Raw genomic sequence first — 25,866 nt, 5'->3', positions numbered from 1 at the left:
GTTTTCCTTCTTTCTTTCCTTTCTTTCTTTCTTTCCTTCCTTTCTTTCCTTCTTTCCTTCTTTCCTTCTTTCTTTCTTTCTTTCTTTCTTTCTTTCTTTCTTCTTTCTTTCTTTCTTTCTTTCTTTCTTTCTTCTTTCTTTCTTTCTTTCTTTCTTTTCTTTCTTTCTTTCTTTCTTTCTTTCTTTCTTTCTTTCTTTCTTTCTTTCTTTCTTTCTTTCTTTCTTTCTTTCTTTCTTTCTTTCTTTCTTTCTTTCTTTCTTTCTTTCTTTCTTTCTTTCTTTCTTTCTTTCTTTCTTTCTTCTTTCTTTCTTTCTTTCTTTCTTTTCTTTCTTTCTTTCTTTCTTTCTTTCTTTCTTTCTTTCCTTCTTTCTTTCTTTCCTTCTTTCCTTCTTTCTTTCTTTCTTCTTTCCTTCTTTCTTTCCTTCTTTCTTCCTTCTTTCTTTCCTTCTTTCCTTCTTTCCTTCTTTCCTTCTCTTTTTTTTCTTTCCCTGAAAATTACTTAAATGATACTTAAAATATTTTTACATTCTATTTCTATAAGCGGAATTGATATCTATATTTGTAAAACCAATATTTTTTTATTGTTCAGATTTCTTGCCTAAAGTGACAAGTCTTGGATAGCACAGGGAGGAAGAAACAGAACCACTGAAAATTACTTGACAAAAAAAAATTAAAACAGCAAATAAGTTTTTGACATCCATTTGAGAAGAGGAAAAAGAGCATAGAATGAAAAGCAAATATGACAAAGGAAATGGGGTTTCAGCTGCTCCCAGGCTAGATTATCTGTGCAAGATGAAAGTGGATGGGTAAAGTTGGTTCTTGAACCTCTGGGTTGCTTTTGTGTGAGAGAAAGATCTATAGTCATGTTTACCTCTGGTAAAATTTCTGAAAAATTTAGCAGCCAGCTCTTTCATTTGGGGAAGTTTCTCTCAGAAGACAAAGTAAGATTACTTCAGCCAGCATAAATGACAGAAGTATGAGTTGTCCCGAGCTCAGGACCTCTGGACAATGAACCAGTATGATTTCACAGAAGCCATTTATTGTTTACATTACACATTTATACATTCCAAACCTGCTGTTCACACGATCACTCATCTTTTCCTTGGTGCCCCTGTCCTGTCCACAGGCTCTGCACACTCCCCTCGGGGCACAGGACTGGTCACAGCCCAGGTGTTCAACCCCTCTCTGTCACCTGGCTCCTGTGGTCCTGTTTTCTTGTTTTTCAGCCTCTTCTTTCCTATTTTTTTGAATAGCTTATGTCTCAGCAACCTTGAGAAATTCCAGAGGGTCTGAAAATAAACTCTAAATACTATTTGGCTGGAGCACATCATGGCCCAAGCTGTCCAGGTGCATTACTACATAAGTAGACTTTACATATTTAAGAGGAACTGGAATGGAAGGCTATTATAAAAAAAAACAAACAACAACACTTTTTTTTGTCTGAATATTTTGTCTTTTCCCTTTCTTGGTGTAAGCCATCCTGGGTTTGCCTTCCAGAAACCACACTTGTTTGTTTTTCCTGTTATATAACCCTTTCTAAAGTTTTGTTCAGCATCAAGCTTTTCCTGCCCCTGATGTGCATTAATTGAAGTGAAATGAAAGCAAAACTGTCACATATTTCTGGTCTCCTTGGAAAGCTTCCCCTCTGACTGATTTTTACAGTCCCATTTCCCTCTTTCTGTATTTATTAGTATTAGCTTTTTTACCTCAGTTGGGTTCCTAGATGAAATCATATCCCATCTAGATATTATCTCATAGAAATTCCCTCAACCTAAATATTTAAATAAGTATCCCACTGGCAAATAGATCAATTAATTTATTTTTAAATACAACTGGGTCCTGTTTGAGGATGAGTTTCTACTGCAAGCACAGGGAACCTCCACCTGCTCCCTGCTTGCATTGAGATTATTGAGGATACCACCATCAGTTTAAAACCTGACTTATGTTTAAACTTGATGTTTCCATGTTTTTCAAGTTGAGTTTAGGATTTTTGGATTTGTTGTACTTTTGCCAAGGGGATGTTTAGTAAAAGCTGCATGGCTACATAGATATTTTGTTTTTCTTTGCATTATTTTCTTCTTTGTCTCACTGTGTAAAGAGAAAATTAGAAAGGGATAGCAAACTAATAGCTGGCAAATTGCACATCACCCTTTCTATAGCTCAGGTTTGGCAATTTTTCTCGTATTGCCTGCTTCAGTAATTAATTCATGCTTTATGTCCCCTGTTATTCTTTAGGAATTTATGGGTTGGCAGTGTGCTTCCAAGCCTCTTAATGCAACATGCCCTCCCCTGGAGCATCTCCTTGCTCCTGCCTGGTTGCTCTGCAGGCTTCCCAGCATCTCCAAGTGGGTGACTCCCACTGGAGAGTGGGAGTCACTGTGAGAGTGCTCAGAGGTTTGCTGAGAGAGGTTAGAAAGAGATGGATCATTTTCATGTCTTGAATTCTGTTGAGATCTAGTTGCATTTGAGGGAACAAAAAAAAAAAAAAAAAGAAAAAGCTTGAAAGATTAAACCACTTTCCCTAACATTACTCTTACTTAATATTTTCTTAGAAAGACACATTTTTTATACTCAGTGCTCTAAAATAATAAGCAGAAAAATCTGTGAAGCATTTCTTACTCATTTTCAATGAATTACATAGCTTTTGGTAATTCATCCTCCTACACACATCCCATACAATGACTTGAGTGTTCACTAAGGAAACATAATTGTGGTACAGGTAACAAGGCACAGATGCCAGGATGGGTTGGGATGCACTCTCTCCCATCGATATTAGCCCCTCCCAGCTGGGGAACAAAATGGGAGTTAGACTCTTAATTTAAGTCAGGAAGTCCACAATTTATCAGGCATACAAATGTCTCTGCTTATCCTTGCTATTTTTCTGGCAGTTATTCAGAAATGTCATAATGTGGTTGCTACTGCAAGGACAGAAGAACTTTTGAAAGTAGTTTTCTATTTTAGAGGCGAGCTGAGATATTTGTCAGATCCTTCGGAGATGGAAGAACAGCTTCATGGAAATAAAGTTTCTCTGTCATTGATATAACAGCAACAACAACAGAACCTGAACGTTCTGCACTCTTACAGTCTGTTGTTTGTTTTTTAATTTCTGATAGGAAGTTATTTTCAGACTGCAAATTTGGGCAAGCTGAATTAAAACTTGCTTCTCTTTTTATTCAGTTTTGTTTTTAATCTGATCTCTACTAAAACTATCGAAATGTCAGCTGTTGTAATTGAATTGGATAAGATTTCGTCAGATGAGACTGAAAGCAAAAGGGATTCCAAGCCAGATTTTAAGCAAAGCAAATTCAGTCAATCATGTGCTGATTATCACGGCTTTCAACTTCACTGCTCGTGTTCTGCACCAGCTGGTAAGCATGTATTTATATAACTTATTTCCTCAAATCTCTGTCTACTTCCTCATGTAACATGTGGCAATGAAACTGTAAAACCCAGCAAGGAAAACATAGGAATTGTTGCTGTCATGCAAGCATTATAGGGATTAATTTTTAGTTCAGATAGAGGGTAGAAGTTATTGCTTAAAAAGAATCTGTGTCTCCTGAATCCTCTAGCACATGGCGTGGGCAACAAGAGGCTGTTACCTTGGCATTGCAGGAAGATGAGCTTTCCATAGGAGATGATATCATTTTTGTGTAAATTAGAGCAGCCTGAGCTGCTGCTCTGACAGGAGACTTTGCAAAGTGTGTCTATAAGCTGTGCTCTCTAGTGCCTGTCACTGTGGCTCCTTGACTGGTTTTCTTCTGGGTTTTTGTCATATGTAAAGAGGGAAATGCATATTGCCTGTTTTTATATTGGGCAGGTGTTGTGTATACATGGAATAGATCCACAAAAATGTCAATTTTTGTGAGCATTTTGAAATTTGAATTTTTCCAAAAATTCACAGGCATGAAAAATACAGACTGTAGCTGCCTTGAATTGTCTAATATAACCAAGGGGACATATCTGCAGTTAATTAATGGAATCCCAGTTAATCCCCACAAGTCTTCTTAAGCATTGGGTAGTTCTTCACCTAGGAAACAGCTTCTGAGAATGGCTACTCTGATTTCTTTTGGACTACATAAGTATTATGGCTTTCACAACTCCCAAAGAATAATTTGATTTTCATCATGATTTCACTTGCCCAGAACAAAACACAGACTTGGCAAGTGGAGAATATCTGAATGTAATTGATACTCTATATCCTGGGACAGGACAACTGAAGTGCAGGGGAAGTCTGCACCTTTCAGACTGGCTGAAGTAGCTGAATATATGAATCAAATGGTAATAATGTTTGGAACATATTCTATATTCTATATTCTATATTCTATATTCTATATTCTATATTCTACATTCTATATTCTATATTCTATATTCTATATTCTATATTCTATATTCTATATTCTATATGCTATATTCTATATTTCTATATTTCTATAGATTATAAATTCAGTTCTTGCACATTAAAATGGTCAAATGGTTGGGATCTTTCTTTTGTAATAAAAACAGGTGGCTTTTGCTTTCCCTAATAGAAATTTTCTAATTTCTCTTTCTCTGAAGCCTTCAGTAACTTTTGTGAAACAGAATTTTCATAGTAGATGCACTTGTGAAATTTTCTCTTGTATGTCATCAGGGTTTGTAAGGTCAGGAATTTGGGGTCTGTCTGTTACCCTGGGATCCTATTTCATAATTTTTTAAAATACTTCTCCTACCCCTAGAGTTCACTCAAGAACTTGTGCATGTGCTAAGTGATTTACTCAGCTATTTTCCTTAAATGACAAACTAACCTGTTGAGCTTAACTTGTTGATAAAGAATTAAATGAACTTCCAGCATAAGCAATATACTGTTGCTCAGAATTCTGCATGAATAAAAATAAACCACACTCCCTTGTTTGATTCTTCCATTCAGAAAAAAAATCTTATTTTCTTTTAAAAAGGATTTTGTCTTGCTACTATGTGTTGCAAACACTTATTTAATATTCCTGAAGTAGAAACAGTGCTAACAAACATCTCTGACCTTGTCAGAGTTTGGAGATTTTCTTTGTTTATCTTCATGAGCAGAATCAAATAAATACTGATGCTTTGTCTTAGTGTTTTGGGGTGTTATGAATGATTACCTAAAGGAAATACCATCTTATTTTTTGGACTTCTAAAATTTTCCTTGATATTTTTATTTTACCAGTCTTTAGGGAAGCCCTTTGTGGTTTCTGGTGCAGTGTTGATTGAAGTCTGAATGGAGAAGTGTAAACAAATCCTATTTGGCTTCCACATGTCTTTTCCTAAAAGGAACTTCTACTTGCTTAGCCTTGGTTATTGATAAAAATAAACAGCTCTGGGTTATACTACAATTATGGACAATAATTCTTTGTGTAGACTGTTTACCAACAGTGCTGTTTGTCAGGCAGAAGAATATTTCAAGCTATGGAAATTAACAGAAATTTTTCTCTTAGAATTTAGGTTTGGGTTGGATTTGTTTTTTTGGTTTTTTTTTTTGTTTGTTTTCAAATGGTAATTTGTAAACATCCAGGGAAATCAGCATCCTAAATCTGGGTGCTGCCCTGAAGTTTGCTAATGTTGGCTTCCCTTCCCCAAGGGACTCCACCTCCACAGCTGCAGCCTTGGGAGTCTTATATTTAGTGTCAATGAACTTTAGATTTCCAACTGGTTTTTTTGAAAAGAATTTTTAAAGGACTCACATAAAATTGTTCATATCACCAACAAATGATAAGAAAAGGAGTTTGAGCTATGAAAACATAAAGTACTCAGTGTTAACCTACAGAAAAGCAGTAACTTCCTTGTTCTTCTGTTCAATTTGCTGCTCACAGTATTGTTTCTTCTGAGAGCCTTATTTTTCATTTTTTTTTATGCAGTGCTTGTTATATAATTCTTTTGGTATACAAAGCAGAGAATTCAATATAGAGATATTTCACTTAAGAAAAGCTTTCCTTGTAGTACTGATGTGTTGCTACTTTTAAACATAAGACCTACAAAAAGTGAACACTGACAAAGTAAAGTGGCATCCTGAAATACACTCTGATGTTCAAGAAATGTTGTTGGGACAGAAAAATATTAACCATATTTTTATTTTGTTTTATTTTCAATTCTGATGCAAGTACCAATCCTGAGGTCTATTTTTTGGGGATCTTCACACACATCAAAATACATTGCAGATACATCAAAATATACTGCAGATTAATAACACTAGAATAAGAACAGAAGTATTGGTAAGTTCTGAGTACAGAGTACAGATTTTTTTTTTCCATTTAGAGCCTTATTGAAATCTTTAGGGGTTTATCAGTTGCAGAAACATATTGAGACATTGGTTCAAGAAATTAAATGAATAACCAAAAGCAGTTGATGAATGCCCCAGGAACAGATTAGAAACTGTTGATGGCTTCCATGGAGCTGGGATTACCTGGTTTGAGTGCAGCAGTGACACTTCAGACACAACAGATAATGTTGGATTGGTATGGACTGACACTTTAGGGATGTCAAGCAATCTTTAAAAAAATCATGCTTATCTTGATTTTTAAGGTTGTTCCTCTGCAAAGAATTTTTAATACAATATATAGGATGAATGCAGGTGTCACAGCCACAGCAGTTTGCCATCACCCATGGAAAACAGGCTGCTCCTAACAGAGAAATACAGAACCATTTCTCTGTTGTACTGCAAGAGTAGAATTTCCTCCAAGAGCTGGTCTGTTTGCTCTTCAGACTTCTCATAGCCAGCAAAGCTTATCTGAATATTGCAGATGTAAATATTTGTGCAGATTTAAACCTTATTATCCCTGATATTTGCATTTCCATCTCTTGCTAGTCTGGAAGAGACTGAAAACACTTGACCTGCAATCTTTATTGGCCAAGCCAGAGTACAGCACTCGAATTGTCCTGAAATTAGAAATGCATGAAACCACATGTGTTTGACTCTGTGACTTCTAGTGGAATGATACAAGGCTAGAAAAACACCTACTTGTTTTTACCTTCAATGCGGTTCTTTCACTGAGGAGTTTTTTTGGGGGCATCTTCTATGGTGAATGCAGGTGAAGAGAAAAGGGGAAGAAGAGAATATTCATACAGGAATGGAGACTGGGGTGCAAATTTATATAGAATGTCCTTGGTCTTCAGTGCTGGCAAGAGCCAGTCTTTTTGCTGCTGTGCCTAAAGATGAACCCTGAGCTACAGCTGGAAGATCTATAGCTCTTTGGCACTGCCCTCTGAACTAAAATTTAATTAATAATACAAAAAAAATGACCGTGTATCTAAAGAATAATTCAGAGTTAGCAGAGAGGCCTAACATACTGAGGCATTCACTTCTGTCCCAGGAGTTATGACTTCTTGGATAAATGGATAAATGGAAACTAAACTGAATATAAAAATCCAGCTCCTCCCAGAGGCATCATTTCTCTTCTGTGCACTTCCTCCATTTAATGGGCCATTTACTTTCATGGAGAATGGGGTTGTTCACCAAAATCCAAGAAAAGACACTAATGATATGTAATAGTGTATTTTATTTCCCAAGCTATCTCAGTAGCAACAGAAGTCTGGAAAGGATATGCTGACCTCACAGACCAAACTTCCCTTGATTTGAAATGTGAGGTCAATACTTGCAAAAGAGATGAGTGCAGGCTTGGTAACAACAGTGAAAAGATGGAAGCAAGAGTGAACTCTGAGCACTCTTCCTGCAGTACAGTGTGTCTTGCAAAACCTGAATACAGCAGTGAAATACTTGTATCTTATCTGTTAGAAGTGCGTCTGCATGCTTAAATCTTTTTCAGTTGAATAACGAGCATAAATTGATAATTTATTATCAGTTATGGCGTATTAGAAGATGCAAAATGACTCAGTGTAGATGGGGGGGACACAGAGGAATTTCAGGTTTCTTAAAAGTTAAGTCTTGAGTTATGTGTCTATATGGAATGTTTTAAAAAGCCAAGTCTGAAGCCTGTGAGCATTGTAAGTAGAATGGACTGATGGCCATGAATCAATAAGTTTGGTAAGTAAAAGAAGCTCTTATCCTGATACAGAATAAAGTTGTATTTAATGCTTTAACACTGAACTAACTGTAAATTCTAATGGCTATGTCTAGAAGATATGCAGTCAGGAAACAAATGATGTCATTTAGTACATTGTATATGTTACTGTTTGCAGTGTTACAAACCCCAAATGTGGGTTGTTTCATTATTACACCACCAAAAATGTATAGAAACTCTGGCAGACTTTCTAAACCCTTGTGGTATTTATATCAGCATTGTGATATTATCTATGTTAATCTGATTTTAAAAACCAAACCAAAAAAACAAAGAAGAAAACTTCCTGAAAACACAAGTTTGGTAACATTTAGAAAGGAAATCACAGGAGAGATGGAATTATGTGGAGTTATCTGTGCAGGCAGCTGAATGTTATAAATAGAAAGTTCTGAGTGGTTCTGGAAGACGCAAGTGTCTTTTTCCAAAACTAAATGGTGAAAAAGGATTTGGCTGCCTGTTAGTCTCAGTCCCAAAATGTGCTGTTTTGCTGGTAAAATAATAAATTTGGAATGGTATCCTGAGGAATTCTGTATCTATACACAAAGGTGTTTGTAATCATTTAGATCTCTCTCATTTTTGTGCTCCTCCTTTGTGGAGGGAGAGGGAGGGCAGGTTGAAGTCACTAAGATACAACTACATCGACCTCTTGTGGCAGTACAAGAATGTCAAAACTATCTGGCTGTACAGCTTTTGAAATCAAGTAGCCTCAGGCTTCTGTTTTGAAGATTTGACTAATTAGGGTTATTATTTCTAAAATTTATGTATTCTTTCATGTGTGAAAATAAAATAGAAAGCACTTCTGCTGCTATACTTCTGTTTTGAAATGGCTTTCTGTAAACTCAGGTTGTAGTCAGATGCTAATATTAACTATTTTAAGGTGTTTTTAACAAGAAAGGTAGTAAATTGTTTAATGAATTTGATTCAAAGGCCCATAATGATGTATGTTGAAGATAAACTGCTTCAGTCCCACCCAAATACTGAAATTCATGCTAATTTCTACAGTGCCTTCTTGAATATCTTGATTTTTTGTTTTTTTCTGGTACTTCCTTTTAGAAAATAAATTCTCTTGTTAGCAAAGTCTTCTTTTGGTAGGTGCATTAACTGTTCTTTTCTTTAAATTTGTTTTTCTCACATTCTTTTCCTGATCTAATAAGGAATAACAGGCCAGTCATAGTGGGCATGGCACTGGAACCATGAATAAAACTGATTTTTACTTTCCCTGCCTAGGCACTGAGAAAGAGCTAAGTATCAGAAATTAATGAAATCACTAAAACAACTTGAGTCAGACCACATTTAAGCTTTTTCTCATCTTATTGTGGTCACCCTTTGCCTTTTATATTCTAAAGGTTCTGATTTTGACTCAAAAAAAAACCCACAAGAAAAACACCCTTGTAGAGTATTACTTACTCAATCTTTCCTTCACCCAAAAAAACCACTGTGCTGAACCTGAATAAGGGAACTAACGAATTATTTAATGGAACCACCATCAAAATCTCATGTGCCACACTCCGGGTTCCTACTGTCTGATTCTCTTTTGCCCAAGGGTGAGACTTGCAAGGTTTACAAGCTTTTTCTTTCAGGATCCTGACCAAGGCAGGCTCTGTTAGTGTAGCTTTAAAGAGAAATAATCTAATGAATAGAGGTTCTTCCCCTGTCAGTTTTGGCAAAGCAAAATGTTTGTTTTTTTTTTGACTCAATACCACTTTGACAGAATTAAGACTGGATTTAATAAAGCCAGTCCTTCAGAAAGGCAGTTTCTGAAGTATATCAATCAAAGTACAATTATATTGACCTGTGTGTTTCTTAGAAATGTTTGTCCTGAAAAATCCATGAACTCTGGAAGTTTTCTCCCATAAAATAAAATAAAAAAAAAAATAAAGGAAATAGAATATGAATTTGCTAGGATGGTTGGGTTTCCTGCTCTTTGAGACTCTACAGAACAGCTGGTATGAGTTGCCAATTGTTGCTGCTCACTTCAATTGGCTAAACTTCCTGTCAAAACTAGACAGAAATTGGACTAATGCAGGAATAAGGAATTCTGTGTCTGTATGTTTGTGCACCCTTTTTATTTTTTCTTTATAAAAACCTAATGAGAACATAAATCTTCTCAATTCACAAGTAATCAAAATAAGTTGAATGAAGTTTATTCCAAATGTTGATGTCTTATTCTTCTTGAGAGAGATTTTGCCTTCTCCTCTGAATAATTTAACTAAATGATGTACTAAGTGCTCAGAGGGTTTTATCTTTTTTCTTAATTTCTGGAAGAACACATTTTGTACATAGTTTTCACACAGGATGTGACAGACTTGTTCACTTACCTCAGGAAGGAAATAACAAGGGACATTCAAACAAGTACAAATTATGTTTCCTAATTTATTTATAGACATCTTGTCATCCTCAAAATTCACAGAGTTTAATACAATACATTTTTGGCATGTTTTCTCTCTGTTAATAGTATCTGTTACAGTAGAATTAAATGTTATTATGTGATAAATGCGATGCCTATTACTTTTATTTTTATACAATTTTGTTTCCTGCTGTTCTAATTTTGATTTCCATATGCTTTCCTTCTGAACTCCTTTGCTTTGCTGGGAAAAGAAAAGCACAGATAATAGGGAGGTCTGGGAGGGAACTGTTACATTTTTCTGCCCTTCATAACCCCAAGGAATTCCTATAAGGACTCAGGACAAAATAATTTGATATCCTATTTTGTCAACAAAGAGTATCCTCTATTTCAGAGGAAAAGAAAACAAGAGAGAAAGTTATTGGTCAGATTTCCAGGTTTTTATTTTCAAAGATATCCTACCACTTGATCCATTTTAGCAGTACTGATGTAGTGCAAGAGTTATGGCACTCAGCTGGAGGAAAATCAGCTACACAAAATGCAGAGTTTAGTCACTTGAGGCAGATTTTCCCATACCACTGCCTTCACCTACTTCAGCCTGGGGTAAAAGGTGCAAAATTAGTCTGGGAGAAAATAAAGACTCTACAACTGATCATCTTATGATTTTCCCTGAAAACCCTAATATCTAACACTAGGAATTTGGCTCATAACCTTGTATTCCCATTTTGTCGCCCTTTCTTTCTGTAGATCTCATATTTTTCAGAGTTTAACAAGATCTGTTACTCTCATTTTCTTCACAACAAGAAAACATTCTCCTCTTGCTTTTGTTTTACTCATTATTATTCCTGAGAAAAGGAGACCCAGAGGTGACCTCATCACTCTCCACAGCTCCCTGAAAGGTGTTTTTATCAGGTGGGGTTGGTCTCTTTCTCCAGGCAGCAGCTGACAGAACGAGAGGACACAGCCTCAAGCTGTGCCAAGGGAAATACAGGCTGGAATTTAGGAAAAAGTTTTTTACTGAAAGAGTGATAAAGTACTGGAATTGTCTACCTGAGGAGGTGGTGGAGTCACCATCCCTGGATGTGTTTAAAAAATGATTGGATGTGGTGCTCAGTGCCATGGTTTATTTGAGGTGTTAGGGCTGGGTTGGATTCAATTATCTTAAAGGTCTCTCCCAACCCAGTGATTCTGTGATTATAAAGCACTTGAAACAATTCTCCTCTCAGCTCAAATTCCTAACTTTTTCCTGGCCTTTGCACAGAAGTAACTTTCCTCCTCTGCCCATCAACATTTTTGGTTTCATTTCATTTGGGATTTTCAATTTTTGGTTTTTGTTTTGTTGGTTTTTTTGCATCAGTTTTCTCATTTCTTTCCACTTTTGAAGTGATAATTATTTGTAAGAATAATATATTTTAACCATGCATCTTTGGTTTCTTTCTTAAAACCAGTTGTTAACTTTCAGTTGCCTACAGTACCTTAACATTTATTATACCACTTTTTTAATGCTCTGACTTGTTTCTCGTTTTGAGACTGCAGCTTTTTCTTGTGGTGCCAGATGGACAAGTTTCCACAGAAACTATTAGGCTTTGTGCTAACCTGAGCTAGGAAACAACTGGACCTTAAGTTTTGATTTCCTTGTTTACTCTTCAGCCTTTCCCATTTGGCCCCTTTCTTGCTGTTTCAGGGCTACCAAGAAGCTCTGTGTTTGTTACTATTTTCACATTTAAAAGAGGAAGAACATCATTGTGGAGGCACTGTGTTCAGTTTGCAATCCTCTGTCAGTATTTGTAATTTTGCAATTCCTTTTAGAAGATCTTGATATCTTAAAAGTTAGTCCTTGTACTTCTTGGGGTACTGATATATTACAAGATGCCTTCTCACTGTATGTTCTTTGGCATGATTTTAGCAACTGGAATCAAAGAGGCAGAGTAATTGCTGTGTTTGGGATGGGATACAAACCTAGGATTGCCTGTAAAATTTCTACTTATCAAAAAATCATATGTGACCAGTATTGAGACTTTCCAGTATTTTCTTAACATGAAATCACAGTCTTACAGTTGCACTACAGATGAAGTCACAGAGGTGGTCTCTGTCTCTGCTTTATTTAATAGCAAAACTTGGAGCAAAAGTTAACTTTTTAATATTTTCTTTTTTCTTATTGTTGTGGTTTAACCTCTGCAGGAAACTAACTACCACACAGCCATTCACTCGCTCCCCCACCAGTGGGATGGGGGAGAAAATCCAAAGGATAAAAATGAGAAAATTTGAGGGTTGAGATGAAGACAATTTAATAGGTAAAGCAAAAGCAGTGCATGTGAGAAAAGCAAAAAAAGGAATCCATTCCCTGCTTACCATGGGAAGGTGCTCAGCTATCTCTTGGAAAGCAGGGCTCCATCAAATGTGTAACTTGGAGAAGACAAAAGCCATCACTCCAAACGTCCCTCATTTCTTCTTCCCCCTGCTTTATATCCTGAGCATGGCATCATATGATGTGGGATATCTCTGGGTCAGCTGGGGTGAGCAGTTTTCACTGTGTGCCTTCCCAACTCCTTGTTTGCCCTCAGCCCACTCTCTGCTGGGGCAGAGGGAGCAGCAGAAAAGTCATCTGCACTGTGTGAGCACTGCTCAGCAATAATGGAAACATCTGCTTTAATAATGAAACAATAGAATTAATTTTATGAGTATTTCATTAATAATGAAATAATAATAAAATTATGAAAACATTACTAGCCCTGTTTTCAGAGCAAATACAAAACAAAGTCCTGCACTAAGCAACACTCTTATAAAACTGCAGTGAATTTACTCAAAAAGAATACAGAATTCTGCCCTGGCTGAACTTGGCAGCTCCATGTGGATGTTTTAGGACAAAAGCTGGAGAGTGGTGGAAAAGCTACTGTCTATTGATGGTCTATTTCCAACACTGAAAACAGGATTCAACAGTATCCATAAAGAAATGAGCCTTGGATGTGCATGTCACTGACAGACTCTGGAATCAATCATTAAAAATAAATTAGCATTCTGCTATTTAGATAATGGAATATATTCACATAATTATTTTTTTTTGTTTACATTTTTAGGTGCTGGAAGTCCTCTGATTTACTTTACCAGAAATTATTATGTTAATATGGTGGTTCTGAGAACTTCAGCCTCTGTTCTTATCATGCAACCTTTCGCAGGGCACAAAATGAATTGTTAGGCATAGTTGCATGGCTAATTTCTTTCTGTTTTGTGTATTCTCCTATTAACAACCTTCCTGATTCCTCTTCTACTTAATTAACATGATGGGAGATTTGTACCAGGATATGTGACTGTGCAGAGCAATAAGTAAAATGTGCTTTTGTTGTTTTTTCATCTGTGTTCACAGAATCATTGATTCATCTCTTTGCATGAGTATTCTAAGAAACAAAAGCTCAGTGTTTCCTGTGCTTCCTTGAAATCTTTGGATGAGTTTCAAGTTTGGACTATGTGATATCCAAGCCAAGTAGAATCTAGTAGGGTACCCAGTATCCTCAGTCTGAGAGTGACTATAAATTTTTGAATTAATGCAATAATTATAAAAAAAAAGACAATAAAGATAATTTTAACATTGACAACAGCAGTAACAACTATTATTATTATTATTATTATTATTATTATTATTATTATTATTATTATTATTAATAATAATAATAATAATAATAATAATAATAATAATAATAAATAAAAATAGTGATTAGTGGTCCCTGCTGTTCAGTGGCTTCTTTGGAGTCCTTTGGCTTTCGTACATTTACTGAAGTGTATAGGGCTACTTCTAGTTTGGGGGGGTTAGTTCTTTCTTCTTTTTCTTTTTATAAGGATATGGCAAAAGACTTGTCTTTTTTTCTTGTCTGCAGTTCTTTTCTGAGTGGAAAGCATTAAAGAAATCCCCTGCCATCTGGTGCTGTTGATAGTTTGCTGGCACGATGACTTGTGGATTCCTGTACGTGTTGCATTTCAGAAGATGTGTAAACATTTGTCTCTGCCATTAAAACTGAAAGCTGTAAATATGTTTGGGAGGAAGAGTATGACCAAGATCAGAGAAATGTGCAGAGAAAAAAAAGAAAGAAAATCAAGATATATGAAATAACCTGTAGCTGTTATTTACTAACAATTACAGCTTTGACAGTTTTTTTTGCTGACAATACTTGATGTGTAGTACTTGCTTAACACTATTTTCCAAATGAGATCACATGAACTTCAATTTATATTATTACACTTTTAATAAGTGCTGTTCTGAGTTAATAAAAATATCTATAGTGTCTCTGGCTAAACCAAACATAGCTATTTACACCAGGCATGAGAGAAGGGGTTTCATAGTCCAGGGTGCAGGACTTACGTTTTTGATTGTGTGAGCCATTACCATGATTTTACTAATTAATCAAAAATAAACAGGAAGATGTCTGATTCAAATAGAAAACATAGTTCTGAATTCCAGTCTGATGATGTTGCTACTTTCTGCCCAGCCTTTGGTCTCAGTGTACAGGTGCTCCTCAAGGCTTGGGGCTGGCATGGGGTGATGCTGCTCCCATAGGTCCTACTTCTCTGGTCTTGGACTAACAACTGGACTTCAGTTCACCTCAAAGCAGCTGAAAGATTACAACTCCAGCTCCTTCAAGACAGAGGAGGGAAAAGCTTTGTTGTGGTTTGACACTGGCCAAATGCCAGGCACTCACAAAAGCAGCTCCCTCTCCCTCCCCTGCCACAGCTGGGCAGAGGAGAGAAAATTTAATGGAGGGTTCATGAGTTGAGATAAGGACCTGAAGAAAACACTCCCAAGGGCAAAACAGGCTCAACTCAGAGATACAAAGTGAATTTATTACTAACAAAATCAGAGCAGGATAATGAGAAGTAAAATAAGCCCTTAGAAACATCTTTTTCCTCAGCCCCTCACTCCTTCCCACGGACAGCACAGAAGGACTGGGGGTGGGATTTTGGTCAGTTCATCACCTGAGGTTTTCTTTCTCTTGGCTCAGGGAATTTATTCCCCTGTGAGAGCCCTGTGGGGTCTCTCCCAGAAGAGAATATTCTCCACAAACCTCACAGTCCTCCCAAAGCTGCTGTGGTGTGGGTCACTCCTCCATGGGGTGCAGTCCCCCAAGGACAGGCTGCTCCAGCCTGGAAGCCGGGCCCCCTCTCTCCACCCGGTTTGCCAACAGATCCCAGCTCCTCCAGGCATCCCCTGCTCTGGCATGGGCACCTTCCCCAGGGGCTGTGGGTGGATCTCTGCATCCCCCATGGATCCCCAGGGGCTGTGGGTGGATCTCTGCATCCCCCATGGATCCCCAGGGGCTGTGGGTGGATCTCTGCATCCCCCATGGATCCCCAGGGGCTGTGGGAGGATCTCTGCATCCCCCATGGATCCCCAGGGGCTGTGGGTGGATCTCTGCATCCCCCATGGATCCCCAGGGGCTGTGGGTGGATCTCTGCATCCCCCATGGATCCCCAGGGGCTGTGGGTGGATCTCTGCATCCCCCATGGATCCCCAGGGGCTGTGGGTGGATCTCTGCATCCCCCATGGATCCAGGGGCTGCAGGGGCACAGCTGCTTCACCCTGGTCTCCCCACGGCCTGCAGAGGAATCTCAGCTCTGGTGCCTGGAGCACCTCCTGCCCCTCCTTCCCCACTGACCTTGGTGTCTCCACGTTGTTTCCCTCACATGTTCTCACCTCCTCCTCTTTGGCTGGAATTAAAACTGTGCCCCTACCTTTATTTTGGTTTCTTCTTAAACATGTTATCCCAGAGGTGTTACCATCATCCCTAACTGGCCCAGCCTTGGCCAGTGGCATGTCCATCTTCTGAGCCATCAGGGATCGGTTCTGCTGGACATGGTGGAAGCTTCCAGCAGCTTCTCACAGAAGCCACCTCTGTGATCCCCCTGCTATCAGAATCCAGTCTTGCCAAACCAGGCCAAACTAAAAAGCCAAACAACACATTGCTACAGAATGCCTGGGCAGGGAGTCGTTGAAAAACGACTGTCAAAAAGCCCAAAGCTCCCCCCTCCCCAGGTCTACACACACCCTGTCCCACAGCTTAGAGTTACAGCAACAATTTTTGGGCAAAAAGCAGAGGATCATGAAATAGACTATCACTATAATTCACTCCAGGACACCATCTAAGCAATGTATGAAAATCTTATAAGCAATGATAAAAATTAGGTATATATTTTTTCCTGTTGCCAGCTAGTCTAGTGTTCCCTCTGCTTCCTGTTACACTCTAATTTGGCATCTCAAATATTTCAAGTGCATTTACTGTAAAAATGACTAGAAATGACACTGTAAAATCCTGATTTAAAATCAGGATTTATCTTATTATCATCTTTTAGGTGATGTCCAAAAATTACTCTTTAAGCAATTGCTTCAGAATGAAACACAATAAAACAGATACATTTCCTCAGACAAGGAGTAGTAATACTTTGCATCCTTCATTCAAGCATAAGGTGCCTGAAGCATCTCAAAAAATATTAGAAATGTTAGTATTAACACTCATATTTATATATATATAATATATAATATCTATATTTATATCTATATCTATATCATCTATATCTATATCTATATATCTCATATATATAATAACACATTCAGTGGTTAATTGAATACAGACCTAAGATTTTGCATAGCATCACAGAATAAGATGATGATGATGATGAGGACAACTCAACTTTTAATTGCTCAATTAATTCAGGTTTAATAGTAGCAATTTTAACAAAGATGTAAAATTAATGAAAGCTCTGTGTTCATTCACCTGGCATGATGAGTCTTTGATGGTTTTTATAGAGAAGAACAATGCTGCTGTATCTTGTTAACAATTCTGGGCGTGATTTTTCAATATGAAGTGTTTTCATCTATCATTCAGTGCTTTGCAGTGTCCTGTCCTTCACTGCTGATGTACCCTGTGGTGGGCTGTGCCATTGAATGATTTTTTAAAATAAAGATGTATTTTAAACAAGCAAAGTCGAATCACAAATTCCAAAAGGAGTGTTACCTTGAAAGTATCCACCATCTCTTGGTATTTGAAGGAACTTTTATTGTCTTGATATCCATAAATACTCATCTCTGTCTTTGAACACATGAGGGCATACACTTACTTATTGCACTTATTGTTCTGCAGCTTCAGAAAACAGCTGCTAGGTCATCTGAGACTCTTTGCTAACTTACCACATTCTGCTTCCTGAAAATGAGAGAGACATAGGACTGTGGCGAGGGGGAGAACACCCAGAGCTCTTCCTTTGGGCTTTTTAAGTTCTAACTTTGAATATATGGCACCTTGGGGTTGGGGGGCTGTTAGAACTAGAAATATTTGGAATTTCAACATATTCACATCCTAATCTGTCTCCATAAGGCATGGTTTCAGATCACTTAATTTTTTATGGCTTAACAAATTCCAGTTCTCTGGTCCAAGGTGATGCAGCCTCACTGCAAGCTGAATGGAAATGTCTACATAACAGATAACTGCTAGCCCCATTTCCATGATAAATAATCATGATTTCCTAGGCTATTTCTTCATTTATGTTAGTTCTTCAACATTTTTAAAGGGGAACCATATGCCTGTCCCTGTGCTTAAGCACTGATATTTAAATTAATGTCTGTGTCCTTTCTCTGGTCTGGTTAGTGACATGAGAATTATGCACTACATTAATTTAAGTCATTAAATATTTGAAATAGGAATTAATTACTTGATTTTTCAGTGGTTGCTGGGTCTTTTCCTTATTTGAGTAACTAATATGCTCTTGCAGATTAGAGCTCAATTTTCAGAAGCACTGGAATATGTTTCTGAGAACTGGTAAACACTGAAGCAAGAATGTTGCACAATATTAATAATATTTCACATTATGAAAGGAAGGCGTGTGGTCAAGGCATCAGGGTTTCCTGGTTCCCTTTTCAGCTACTCCCTACTTGGGTGGCTCTAAGTAAGGTGAGCTTTTTAAAATTCAGTTTTCTCATTCATAAACTGCTTTAGTACCCGTGGTGTCAGGATTCTGTGTGTCGCCTGCCTTTTAAGTTATGAATTTAAGAGGAAATTTGCATATTGCTGCTGTTGTTCGTCATCAGGGGGTTCAAAAATGAGAGGGAATTGAATTACAAAAATGGACAATTTGTTTTAGAAAATACTACAAAATTTAATTCCAATTACAGACAGTTTGGAAAAGGCACAAATTCTGGTACTAACTGCCAGTGGTGCAAAACTGAATGTTCAAATCAAGAGAAATTACTGGCCTATCGACAGAAAATATAGTTTATACTTATTAATAATACTTTTTTGCACCAGTAAAATTGGTGCTGAACTTACAATTTCTGGAGGTTTATTGTAATTCTATATGAATGTATGTTAATTCATCTCAAGGGCTATGGCAGAATTTACTGTCATGAAAGTTATTTGGTTTTTATTGTTGAAATGAAATGCTACTGACGCTACGTGAAGCTACTCAGCAAAAGATACATTGCATCTTCAAAATTTAGCAACTTATACAAAGTAGTTTTGCTTATGCAAGTGTATTTTCTTCTGTTATTTTATGGGGTTTTTGGTTTGTTTATTTGGTTTGGGGTTTCTTCTATTTTATTTGCTTGGTAAATTAATTGAAAAAAGAGGATAATATTCATTCAGCTGTTAAACTCTACCGAAACAAATGCTGAGATCCTTGCATGTGCTCCCTTTTCTAGCTATAAATAAACTTGGAGCTCCCTCTAGTGAGAGTTTAAAATACGATATTTTTTCTCTCATTCAGAAGTTTAAAAATAATAATAAAAAAATATTCCATCAGTCCATAAAGTAAAAATACATGAATGAAATTGGATAATTATTTTAAATAATTTAGGAGGTGGAAAAATGGGGGGAAATTTCCTCTGCAGTTTGCTGTTTCTCACCTCACAGAATATTGAAACTGGTTTCAATAGACTAGTGTGTCTCACTAGTTCTTTTCTGTCTGTTTTCATAAATGAATAAATTCATAAATTTATAAATGAGTTCCACAGCTGAGGTTCAGCTTGGGAATCACAAGCAATTTGTTTTAATCTTTTGAAGTACAGTATCTGAAGGATTCGAGCCCTCACACTTCACCAGCTGTTTTCTCATGTGTTTTCCATGTTTTCCTGCTCCCAGCCACTAATATGTGAAATGCCTTTCCTGTGATATTTTAGTGCTTCAGTGCCTGATTTCAGTTGGAATATGAATAAGCATTCACAACTGTGAAAATGAAGAATTGTCAGAAAGTCAAGCAGGTTAATTTTATCTTTGTTTTGAGAAATAGCGGGGAGAGAAGGCTCAGATCAATCAGTTGATGTAAATAAACTCTATTTTAGGCCCAAATCATATCTCTCCCATATCACTTAGAGGGAGGCAATATCTGATCATGCCTATATGTAATCTTTTTTTTCCTCCCCCTGCCAACATCCAGACAGCCCCCCCAAAATGAGACACTCTATAATAGGAAAGACTTGTACTTTTCCTGTGAGAAATTTCCAGTGCTCCAAAGTCCTCATGAACTAAATGTAACATAGATAAGACCTAGGAAAAAGTGGTATTATGCAGTTTGACAGGGAAAAGTGTTTGGTACTATTTCCATAAAGGAATCGTGGTCGTGTCCTTGATATTGGGCAGAGATACAGATGGGCCTGCTCTATCTTGTCCTGAGATAATAAAATCTCATAATAAAATAGGAGAAAGGGTATCTCCATTTGGACATGATGTTGGTGTTTATAAAAGTGTACTGGAACACAGCTCAGAACAGATGATTTCATGTGTTTATTGACTGCATCTGTCTTTAAATGGCTCTCTTCTCATAGGCATTCTTCAGTTTTCATGTTGCCAACAATCTGTAGCCCTAGCTTAAGACAAGCTTATTTCTAGCTGTCCTGATTGTAGGCTTTGATCATGCTAGCATTCAATAAACATGCTTCTCCTACTCAAAAACCTCAGTTCAAGCTTTGTTAGGAAAGTTAAGGATTTAATTGCCATTAGCAAATGCCATTCAACGCTGAAACTGCATAAAGACCTTCTGGAGTTCACTTTCAAAAGTAAATACTGAAGAAATTTGGATTAACTGAGTGCCTGTGCCAAATGAACTACTTACAGGGGACAGGAGTTATCAAGAAGAGGTTCTGCTTATTTGTGTTTCTTTTTCATAAGATTTCAAAAAACAAATAAATAAAAATAAATAAATAAAAATAATAAATATATAATAAATATGTTAATTTCTTCTCTATAGAATGTTCTTTAAGTTGTTTACCCTAGTTAGCTTCATGAAGCTAGTCATCATTGACTCTGCTGTTAATAATGGTGCTTTCAAAGATTCATTTTAACTTCAACTAATTTTTATAGGAATCACTATTAATAAATTACATCTTGCAGGATAAGCAGGGCAGCTTATCCATGCTGATATTTGATCACAGAATTTTATTTTATATAAATAAAAGGGATTTTTATCTGTCACAGAAATGGAAATACAATTTCCAGTATCCAATTCTCTGCTTTATTCAGCTTTTGTTTAGGTTTCTGCAGGAAGCTTTTGGTGCTCTTTTTTCCCCTATATTTATATAGGGAAAATAATATGATATGATATGATATGATATGATATGATATGATATAATATAATATAATATGATATGATATGATATGATATAATATAATATAATATAATATAATATAATATAATATAATATAATATAATATAATATAATATAATATAATATAATATAATATAATATAATATAATATAATATAATATAATATAATATAATATAATATAAATAATAATATAAATACATAATATAAATACATAATATAAATATATAAATTTCTATAAAATATATAAAAATAAAATTATATATAAAGTATATAAAAGATAATATTATATATAATATATCATATCATATCATATCATATCATATCATATCATATCATATATATTTATATAGGGAAAATATATATAATATATATATTTCCCTATATATATATCTGGAGAGATATCTGACTGGGTTAACGTTATTTTATCTCCAGTTTTTTATGCTTCATGGGCTCCTTATTTTTTGTTGCTGCTGTTTCTTAGTCTGCATATATTGTTGGAACATCCGTGAAATTGATGGTTTTGTGATGTTTTCCTTAGGGAGCACATAGCACTTACAATAAAATTTGGGCTTACATTCTTTGTCTTCAGTTAATTTTTAAGGATGTTTCTTTCGTGAGGTTTTTTTAGTGGGCATTTCCAAAATATTGTTAATAAAGAACTCTATGAAAAAATAGTGCAGCCTGGGAAATAAAAAATTGTATTGTGGATACTTGTCATGACCTTATCCTACTGATTTCTTTCCAAAGGTCCATTTGAGGACACTTTTGACAATTATGCAATCAAAAAAGGACCCATGTAGAGTGCAGAACAACATTCATCTTTAAGTGGAATTGAACTTGTACATAAAGGAAAATAAAAATGTGACTTTGTTTCCAACAGATAAATCAAGGACATCATATTGAATTGATACTGTTGAAGTGATAATAAAGACAAGAAAAACACAAGAGCAGCACAATTCACTCCCCCTGGAGCCACAGTCTCACAATTTGCTATCTAGAGGACTGAAGAGCATTATAAATCATTTGGTTTTGAGGCAAGAAAAGTCAGACTAGTAACTGCTGTTCAAGCTAGTCTTGTTCATTTCCAATGATCATTACCTTGAGTGAGTCAGTTTTCAGACATACACTGTTACCACTGTTATAATTTCAAAAATGAATTTTGAAATAATTCTTATATTCCCACTTTACTCAAATAATTTTTCTTTCAATAAAATAGTGTTTCACATTTCTTCATTTTCATACCATTAGTTTTCATGTGGAGGATAGATTCAATTATTCTTTTGGGTGTCTACTTTTAGATTTAAGTTGTAACTGTGAAAATGGACATTATAAAGCTCAAAAAGTTTCAACACTTCTGAAAAATATTCCAATGTACATTTGGAAAGATTTACTGAAAACTAAATGTTAACATATCCAGATTAAAAAAATTAAACACATGACAGTAAGGAACATCTTTTATTTTTCTGATCTTTGACATTGCTTTTGATCATATCACCTTTGGCACATCCTCAAATCTCTGCGTATTTACACATAGAAGAGAAGTTTGTATGGCTGAAAAGATTTTCATGGGGTTTAGCATGTTCTTACTGTATTTAGTGCCACAGGCTTTCTGCTTTGCCAGGACACCAGCAGTCCCATGGCTACTGCCTTTCTCCAGACAAAATTATTTAAATTTGATCGTCCTCATACTAACAAATGCAGAAATTATTTCCAGCTTGTTTAATTTACAGACTCATGCAAGGGAAATGTGCCATTTTAAAGGAAACAAAATTTTGTCCATTAGAGTTTGATTTTTTGCTGTAATGAAGTATGCTAAAGTGGCATAAGGTTGATACCAGACTCTATCATCAATGAGGAAGTATATGTGCTGTGCACACACACATTTGTAGTCCTAAAAATTATCCACTGGTGATACCTGAGTCAGTGGTTTTTTCCAATTGTTGACTCTGATGGCATAAACCATTATATTGATTTGTCTTGGAGTAAATTATTGTAAAATATCTCTGAAAGACTCTTTGAAAACCCTTTTCAAATAATCTTGTATATTATATATAAAAGGTAAAGTCTTTTGGGAAAGGTTAAAAAGAATCTTAAATGCTTTCCATGTAAATGTTTGTATTTATAACAGAGATCTGTTATAACAGATCTCTCAGTTATAAATATAAATATATAAACATCTGCTTCTTCTTTGTCTTTGAATTGACTTTCCAGTGGGATTGATCCATGCAGTGAGCCAGTCCTTAACTCATGGTTAAAAACTTGGGGCTTTTGTTTCTCCTTTTTGAACAGTTTTATGTACTGAAGAATAGGGGGAAAAGGTGGTGGGTGGGGACTGTGATGGATTTTTTGTAACTGGATACACCTTTGGAAGTTTATCAAAAAGGAAATCATTTTGAGGCAGTTAATTTTTGTGAGTTCCTAGTAGATACTGAGTTGGCTCCACATTTCCCAAGACCGTCTTCCTCCAACTAAGAGATGAAGATCTAGTGATGAGGAGTAGTTATAGAAATGCCCATTTCAGAACGTGTAGCAATAGGATGGGCAGAAGCCCAATAAGACAATTTAAATGATACATTAATCTTTGTATTTATAATAAATTAAAATAAATATGAGGAAAAGAAATCTCTGGAATTGCTCCCTTTTAAAATGATTATGTTATTCTTGGATGAGAGAATCTGGACCATAGGAAAGCTACTGTATCAGAATGTATCTACAGTGTTATAAAAATGAAATATTTAATTTTGGAGACTGGAGAAAAATATAATTAGATCTTATATTATTCTTAGGAACTGCATAGAAGTTTGATTTAAATAACTGACAGCATCGCAGAAAATGTGTAAGGGAAAAGAGGGATCTATTCCAGTATGATATGTATTCACAGAATTAGTTTTTAGACCGTTTTTCTTTCTCTCACTTTCATTACTGTTCATGAGTCTTTAAAATGAAATAAAATGAATAAAGGTTAACTACTGTACAATCCAAATTCAGCTCTAGAGAAGATCAGGCCAGTTCTCTACCACCAGTCTTTTACTAATTGAATTGTGTATAATTACTTTTTTCTTTATTAGTTCTTTGAATTGTTTTTTCCTCTGGATACTGATATTTAGATTCTAAAGTAATTACATATAACCTCAGTGTTAACATTTGCCCCAATCCAATTTTTCCTTATTATCCTCCCTTGACAAGGAATTTATGAATCCATAAGTTATGAAAACTCCTTTTTATTTCCTTACAGTTCCAGTCTTTCAAAGGAGTTTAAAGTTGTTCTTTTCTTCACAAGGGAAAAGGCTGTTTATAAACAGCTTTGTTTCAAGGGTCATATTACACCATGTTTTCTAATTATTCAAAATATGAAGCAAATAGCAGTCAATAAAGTCTATTTTCCCAAGTATTTAGTTTCTTTTTAATGCTTTTTAATATTTAGTGTCCTATAGTTTCCACTCTTTTTTCTTATCCTTTATAAACTACAGCCTGTGTATTTGCATGTTAGTCAATTCTTCAGCCTTACAAGATGTAAGTAGCTTGAATGTCAGGGAGTGCATAATCAACTTTTGCTTGTAACTACAAATGATATTCATGTAGCTTAATTTTATTTTGCTCTCCAAATGTGTCTTTTGGTAGATACTTACAGGAAAAATGGCACTGGAGAGATGCAAAGGAGGTTTTTGCCAAGATATTGCAGATAACTTCAAAACTGGAAATTAACTTCCTTTCTGTTCTTCCACATATTAATCCAGCCAAATTTCTTCTGTAAGCAGATGGACCCAGATCAGCCCCAGCCCAACCAGTGGGCATCCTCTTGTCTATTTGGCTGCTTACACAACCCCTCAGCTGAGTGTAACTCACACTGAGCACAACTCTCCAGGAAAATTTCTATATGCCTTTGGCATGTACATACCAAAGTTTTTGCTTTAACAAAGCAGCTGGGTGGGTCATGGCCAAGAATTGAAGAATGTAGAAGCTGCCATAGCTGTCTGTGATAGTGGGAGTGCTGTCTCATACAGTGTAGAGTAAACCTCCAAAATTCCAGGTGTCTCCTGTCTGCCAGATATTTATATATTTTTTTTTTTTTCTCCTATAGAAGCTATTCTGGGAGCCACTGCTTTGTATATTTTACTAAATGTTTATCACAGCAACAATTTTGACTCAGCTGGAATAACATGACATCAAATACCTTCTTCTGTGGTCACATAAATATTCAATTGGTGTGAAATTGCCTTTGGGAGAGCAGAGATTTGAATTCTTTCTTATACTTTCCAGAATCTTTACCATGATACTTGTGACTGGTTGGTATTTGGTACTGGTAGATGCAGTTTGATTAACAACCAAGGAAAAGGGGAGGAAAACCTAGGACTGAATGCCCAGGTGTGGGTAGGGTGCAGAAAAATCCAAGGCCAGGAAGGCTTAGAAAGGAAACATACAACATTTCTTGAAAATTGTAATATCCCTAATATCTTGTCTCTCCCTTACTCCACTGATAGTTAAAACAGGGCTTGTTGATGCCTAGAGGACAAAACTCATGGATCATGACAGTATGCAGTTTTTAAATTGCTCCTTGCAATTACTTGTAACTGGTTTATTTTCTGGCTTCAGCAGCTTCTGTTTAAAAAAAAAAAAAATGTAGTTAAAGTAGCTCCTGCAAGCCACTGCCTTCTGCAGGTAACAGCCTGCTTCCAGCCCACCTAGCAATTGTAAAATCTACATCCATGTTATTGTCATGTTACCTCTGTGCTGTTCTCTCTGTCCAGGGAGGCTACATCAATACATTTCATGGGTACTTCAAGTCCTGTCTCTTACCTTTTCTGACAATAAATCCATCTCTGTGCATAAAATGCTCTAGGTGCTAGGCTGATACAGCTCCACAAGCACAGAGTTGATGTGAGCAATCCCCTGGGAAGAAGGAAGAACAATACCTGTGAG

The 25,866-nt window shown here is 36.1% G+C and overlaps 1 protein-coding gene across 1 annotated transcript in view; it reads left to right on the top strand.

The window, feature by feature from the left end:
• Positions 1–2,778: 2,778 nt before the first annotated feature.
• ANO3 (anoctamin 3) overlaps positions 2,779–25,866 on the top strand; it is a 153,656-nt gene continuing 130,568 nt past the window's right edge. The window contains exon 1 of the mRNA XM_086891994.1: positions 2,779–3,369. Coding sequence (XP_086748120.1) covers positions 3,216–3,369 — 154 coding nt within the window. The 5' untranslated portion in view covers positions 2,779–3,215. The remainder of the gene's footprint in view (positions 3,370–25,866) is intronic.

The sequence above is a fragment of the Cyanistes caeruleus genome, chromosome 6 (genome assembly GCF_971803275.1).
Source record: "Cyanistes caeruleus chromosome 6, bCyaCae1.hap1.1, whole genome shotgun sequence".
Classification (NCBI taxonomy): Eukaryota; Metazoa; Chordata; class Aves; order Passeriformes; family Paridae; genus Cyanistes; species Cyanistes caeruleus.
This window is presented reverse-complemented; position numbering and strand designations above follow the sequence as displayed.